The sequence below is a fragment of the Hoplias malabaricus genome, chromosome 4, assembly GCF_029633855.1.
Source record: "Hoplias malabaricus isolate fHopMal1 chromosome 4, fHopMal1.hap1, whole genome shotgun sequence".
Classification (NCBI taxonomy): Eukaryota; Metazoa; Chordata; class Actinopteri; order Characiformes; family Erythrinidae; genus Hoplias; species Hoplias malabaricus.
The window spans coordinates 41,509,680-41,516,540 of record NC_089803.1 but is presented as its reverse complement, the minus strand read 5'-3'; the positions used below and the strand labels follow the sequence as shown (position 1 = coordinate 41,516,540).

General features: G+C 41.1%; 1 protein-coding gene across 1 annotated transcript; it reads right to left on the bottom strand.

The window, feature by feature from the left end:
• Window positions 1-2,700, bottom strand: LOC136695026 (uncharacterized). The gene is made up of 9 exons (XM_066668843.1): window positions 2,573-2,700; window positions 2,298-2,353; window positions 1,487-1,536; window positions 1,322-1,390; window positions 1,122-1,199; window positions 906-1,004; window positions 514-570; window positions 325-408; window positions 1-220 (listed from the first exon to the last, which is right to left on the bottom strand). The coding sequence occupies exons 1-9, from the start codon at window positions 2,698-2,700 to the stop codon at window positions 71-73; spliced, it is 771 nt and encodes a 256-aa protein (XP_066524940.1). The 3' UTR covers window positions 1-70.
• Between the last annotated feature and the right edge of the window lie 4,161 nt (window positions 2,701-6,861).

Sequence of the window (6,861 nt, the reverse complement as noted above, 5' to 3'; positions counted from 1 at the left end):
TGCTACACAATTCACTAACTAAAAAGTAAGTATAATGAAAGATGCTTTAAAGGATATGGTAAAATGTGGTTCAGTGGAACCCAGGTGGTGGTCCAAGAGGTCTGGGAGCTAGCTGTGGAACCACTGGAGTCTCAAGGATATGGGTGCTGCTGGACTCAGAAGAACGAAAGCACCCATCCTCGGTAGTGACTCCTCTGTACGTCTTGGACACTTTCGTTTGCTGGAAAAACACACAGAAAAACAATAAATAAATGAGGTACAGGAAGTCAGAATGTCAAGAGTAATTGCTTATTTAGTGAAAGTACATCATCAGGAAACTCTTACAAGAAACTGCGAGCGGGTCACAGAGGTGATGGTCGACTCCGTGCTGAGGTTGGCAGTCAGCACAGAAATCTGGCGTCCAACGCACTGAAAGAGCAGAGGAAGTGTTTTATCACAATTACTCCACAATCATTTTGCCACTGATCATTCTTTGGTGAAAAGCTCCACTATTGAAACTGGTACTAGCTTTACCTTAATGTAGGCCACAGCCTTCACGGTGGCAAAGTGCATGGGAGGGAGCTGTGAGTCCTGCAAAAGAGACAGACCTTCTATTTTCATACTGCACAAATAATAGACAGATTTTCCTCAGTGCCGCCCGCTGAGGTTGCAGACAGCGAATTTTCCATTCAGCTGCTTGGATAAGCGGTTACAGATAATGGATGGATGGATGGATGCTTGATTAGCACAAAGCTAGCACTAGCACACAGACCTGGAAAACAATGCTTTATTTATAATTCTTAAAGCAGATGTAAAGTCATTAAAGAAAGTTTATCAAGTCGTGAGTTATTATCTTTAAACTATAAAAGCATTGACAGACTGATGAACACCATAAACATAATTTCCATTCATTTCTATAACGTTACCTCTGGAAACAGGTGGTAGAAGTCATTGGTGAGCACCCACCAATGTTCACTTTCCAGGCCTCTATACACAGACTTGTGCTGCATAGTCACCTCCACTTGCTGTGAACATTAAGAGAGAGGTAATGAACAGTAATGACCCATGGAGAAAGAATAATAACGATGGTATTATCACTCTGTTCTTAGATGTCCACTCTTAATACATAAATAAGTACAAACCTTTTCACCATTAGAAAAACTCCGAGAGATAGTTGTGGCCTGCATCCTGTGGACACGCAGAACATACCCACAGCTCTCCTGTTGGACCAGAACAAAGAGGAATGAAAACTTTATGGACAACCAGAACACTTCTGATTAAAAGCTGGAGAAACTAAAGAATAATAATTTTGTCTAAACAGCAGACAGGCTGTATTTCTCACCTTCAGTGTCAACCGTGGTATGATCCACAGCCGGCTGGAGGGCCCCTGGGCATCTGGTGCAATGAGATCCTGAGTAAGAAAATATATTTGCAGTTAAATATGAAATTCAGAGCAAATAGTACTATGTTGTCTGAAATCTATGAATGGTTTATAATGTGATTTTACCTCATAGCTTTGGTCAGCCACTGGCAACGTAACAGCCAGCTCCTGTAGATCTGTGGTCAGATTAAAACAACAGAATAAACACATTCATCATTACAACAGATAAACTAGCAACATGTAAATGGTAGCATTTCAGGTGAGAGAGAGAGAGAGAGAGAGAGAGAGAGAGAGAGAGAGAGAGAGAATTAGAGAGAGAGAGAGAGAGAGAGAGAGAGAATTAGAGAGAGAGAGAGAGAGAGAGAGGGAGAGAGAGAGAGAGAGAGAGAGAGAGAGAGAGAGAGAATTACAGAGAGAGAGAGAGAGAGAGAGAGAGAGAATGAGAGAGAGGGAGAGAGAGAAAGAGAGAGAGAGAGAGAGAGAGAGAGAGAGAGAGAGAGAGAATATGAGAGAGAGGGAGTTTTATGTGGCGTCAGAGCATTTGAACTGATTCAAAGAATCGACACTGGATATCCGGGCATCGACACGTACTCGAATCACAGGCCGTCGCGTTGCCATGACAACAAATAACAAAAAATGCTGAAACACATAATGTTTTGCCATTTTGCAGCAATAAAACACTAAACTAAATAAAATGAATTACTTTTGTCCACAGCCGCATCTACTTATGAGTTTAGAAGTCCAACAAATCCTCAGAAAATTGCATTCAAGTGGTTTACAGTGCCGCTTAATGGTCGATGCGCGTCAATACAGCTCCGTAACCACACTAACGCTATCAAAGGGTTAAACAAGACACAAGCCCACAGGGAGCGGTCATGTTTTAAGTATTTTGCTAAGTATAATTACTGAGTGAAGTTTTGGGAGAAAAGATACTTACCCTCCAAGTGGTCCGCTTTCAGAGCTACTGCAGCTGACCGCTTCGATTTGTGCCTCCTGTGAAGAAAAGCACAGAGAGCTACAGCTGCAGTGGTAAATCCAGTGAAGTACAGCACTGGACGCAGACTGAGCCCACGACGAAAAAGTGGAAAGTCCATCGCAGAAAGCGCAGAGTCTCGAGAGTAGAGCAGTGTGCGTCTGTCTCTGAGAAAGTCGGTGAACGACTGAAATTTAAATAATAACATTACGTTTAAAAGTACACTCAATGGAACACACCAAGGTTCTACTGCAGCTTCCTTCAGCCTGAGAGATGACGTCTGAGTCCAAACCTGTTTACACAGGGTGACCAGACGTCCTCTTTTTGCCGGACATGTCCTCTTTTCCTTCTGTCCCTTTAACGACATTATTTTATTACTCCCGTTATTACTCATTATTGTAATCACACACTAGACTTGACCCTGGGCACTAACATAAAAAACCTAAATATTCTCCCTCAGTCTTCCACAGTCTCAGACCACTACCTAATTTCAAACCGTAAGGAAATTAGAGTGGAAATGGTGGTCGACTAAACTGGAAGTATTTCACTGTGCCTGGAAAGACAGCCTTATCGAATATAGAAGGGCGATCGTCAATGCACGTTCAGCACATCTGTCCTCACTGATTGAATATAATAACAACAATCCTAGAGCACTCTTTAATGTAATCTCTAAACTTACAAACAATCGGGCAGCTACTGATCCACTAAATCCAGCCTGTCTGTCATCTGGTGTGGATGATATAGAACAAAACATAGAAGAAAAACTAGAGGACTTTGACCCACTACCACAGCTAGAATTGGAGAAAATCATCTACTCGTCAAATTGTACGACCAGCACACTTGTTGCAATACCAACAAAACTATTTAAAGAAGTATTACCAGTCATAATCAATCCCCTTTTAACAATCACAAATTCGTCCCTTAGACTGGGTCACGTACCCAAAGCATTTAAACTAGCAGTTATTAAACCCCTGATCAAGAAACCGAATCTTGATCCTAGTGTACTATCAAATTACAGACCTATGTCTAACCTTCCCGTCATATCTAAGATCTTAGAAAAAGTTGTGGCCCAACAACTTAGGTCATACGTGCATAAAAATAACATATATGAAAAATTTCAATCTGGTTTTAGGCCACACCATAGCACCGAAACGGCTTTAGTTAAGATAACAAACGACCTTCTTCTCGCCTCTGATCGAGGCTGCGTATCCATGCTAGTTCTACTCGACCTCAATGCAGCTTTTGACACAATTGATCATACTATTCTGCTAGAAAGATTAAAAAAACATGGTTGGAATAACAGGAACGGCCCTATCATGGTTTAAGTCTTACCTCACAGATCGCTACCAAAGTAAATAATGTTCCTTCTATTCATACAAAAATGAGATTTGGAATTCCCCAAGGCTCCATTCTAGGACCTTTACTATTCATATTATACATGCTGCCACTGGGCAGAGTTATTAGCAGGCATGGCATTACCTTCCACAGTTACGCAGATGACACACAGTTATACATATCAGCCAAACCAGATGACAAACCAACACTAAAGAAAATGGAGGACTGTGTTAAAGACGTGAAGCATTGGATGTCATACAATTTCCTTCTGCTAAACAGCGACAAAACCGAGGTTCTCCTTCTAGGTCCAAAATCTGCTATAAATAAGGTATCAGACTTGATACATAATTTTGACTTCCCTCTTCTCCCTAGCTCATCAGCTAAAAACCTGGGTGTTATAACTAATTAAGATCTGTCATTTGATCAGCATATAGGTAACATTACAACAACAGCTTTCCTACATCTTCGGAACCTCGCTAAGTTAAGAAATTCCTTATCCCTCCCAGATGCGGAAACATTAGTTCACACTTTTATTACATCAAGATTAGATTATTGCAATGCACTTTTATCAGCATGCTCCAGCAGAAACTTGAGTAAACTCCAGCTAATTCAAAATGCTGCAGCCAGGGTCCTCAATAAAACTAGAAAATTTGATCATATCAGCCCAGTCTTATCGGCCCTTCACTGGCTTCCAGTTAAATTCCGTATTGATTACAAAATTCTTTTACTCACGTATAAATCCCTACACGGTCTCGCTCCTGAATACCTGCGAGACTATGAACCACCAAGATTACTCAGATCTCAGGGCGCCGGCCTCTTACTAGTACCCAGAATTCATAAGAGCTTTCTCCTACAAAGCCTCTCAGCTCTGGAACAATCTTCCAGCTAGTGTTCGGGACGCAGACACAGTCACTATGATTAAGTCTAGGCTCAAAACAAACTTGTTCAGTTTAGCCTTTGGCAACTAACCTCTGTTTAGTTTAAGGTTGTCGTTTCAGGAACTCATGGACATGGGGAATCAGGGTAAACGCGAATGATGTGCTCACAATTTCTCTTGTTTGGAGCGGAAGGATGTCTTTTCCTGAGCTCCTTCTGGTTTCTCTCCTCCCAGTCTGTTATAGTCAGATCCGTCACTACACTAATGAAAATATTCACATGCTATTTTTCTCTGCTGCACTCAACTAAACTAACTGCTTCCCTTTACTGTTTTCTGAGAAAATGGTGGCCCACTGATGGAAGATTGTTTGCTGGATTCTCCTGCGGCCCAGACCAGACCAGACCAGACCAGACCAGCTGCTCACCTCCATCTACTGCTGCCAGCCCCTGACCACTCACCATGATCAACTACACTGAAGTAGAAATGGACTCAGATTAGCAACACAGTTGTAAAAGGCGCTATATAAATAAATTTGATTTGATTTGATTTGATTTGTGATGCCAACCTGCATCATGTGTCCTCTTCTTTTGAAAACTCATATGTGGTCACCATAAGTTTACACTCAAAATGTGTTCGATACGGCCGTGTTTTAGACCACTGCCCTGATCGAAATAGATTCAGAAATTGAAGCCTAAATACCTCCAAGAATACAGAATAATTCCAGTACCATATTAGATTAGATTAGATTCAACTTTATTGTCATTGTGCAGAGTACAAGTACAGGGCCAATGAAATGTAGTTAGCATCTAACCAGAAGTGCAATATATAACATTATTTACATAATTTACACAAAGAGCAGTTGTGATAATTTACATAAATTGCAGTTGTGATATAACACTGTGATTATGGAAGTTGTAACCATATATACATATTGAAATATAAAACATGTAGGTGATGCATTATGTACTGAAGGATGAATGAAATACAACTTTACAGATGGTACAATGAAATGATTGTGCAATGTTTATTTAAAGTGCCTGAATAATGCTCATCCGGATAACAGCCTCAGGAAAAAAACTTTTACGAAGCTTGTTAGTGCGGGTACGGAGGCTCCTGTAACATCTGCCAGATGGTAAAAGGCTTTTGTGATGTCACTCTGTCCACACAGTTGTTGATGTGTTTCAGGACAGAGTCAGTGTAGGTGTCCAAGTGGATGTGTGAGCCTGTGGTGGCTCGGGCAGCATACTCACTCCAGTCGGTGTGCTGGAACTGTTGCTGAAGGAAGGAGTCAGCCCCACCCATCCAGATCTTTACAGTTCTGGTTGAAGGCTTAATCCTCTGCATGACTGGAGTGTAGTTGGGAAGCAGGAACAAAGGAAGATGATCGGAAAGTCCGAGATGGGGGAGGGACACAAGCAGTCAGCTGCAGTAGCTCTGAAAGCGGACCACTTGGAGGGTAAGTATGTTGTCTTGAATGCATCTGCCACGTTTGTATAGTGATCAGTGGCATCCAATAGTGTGTGGCTAAATCCAGTAATGTCCAGTAGAATCCAGCAATGCCCAGTTATCTCAAGTAGTGTTCACTAGTGTCCACTAGTAGTCTGTATGTCCAGCAGGATCTTTTTGTGTCCAGTTATTTGAAGTGTCTAACATTGGATAATACGTGATTGTGTTCATTAGTAGACCATAGTGGCTCTCACAGACAGGGGGGAAAAAAGAAAACACAGAGCAGAAGCACTCCCTACGAGGATGTTTTAGCTGATAACAGACATATTCTACACCTTTTCTATAAAATAAAGGAACACTACGTAATATTTTTACCTTACAATTACAGCTTCAAATTCATTTTGATGCTCCACCGAGCTGTAAAATCGAGAACAGAGCCTCTGTTTTTGCTTTTTTTTGTGTTCAGCACTGCAGAGAGTACACTATGTACTCACTCCTTCCCCAGTACAGTGCTGGAAAAAATGACACTAGGGGGAGACTAAGAAGCCAAAAACCCAGACCGTACCTACTGTTTCTTTAACACAGTTCTGGGGTCTTAATGAAATATGTTACATGCTCTTGTCAAAATGCCACAAAGATCTAACAACACAGAACCTCTTGCAAACTTTATAGATGTTCGCTCTTATTTTACCCTGTCCCAATGTATTTATTTATTTTTGGAGTGTGTTGCAGATATGAAATGTGTTAATGTTTATAAAATACAGTCAAGTTGATATTTGAAAATACTGGAAATCTGTCAGTTAAATAAAAGTTCAAGACAGTGAACAAATCACAGATTCCTCTTTCGTCTGCACTTCTACATCTAATGTC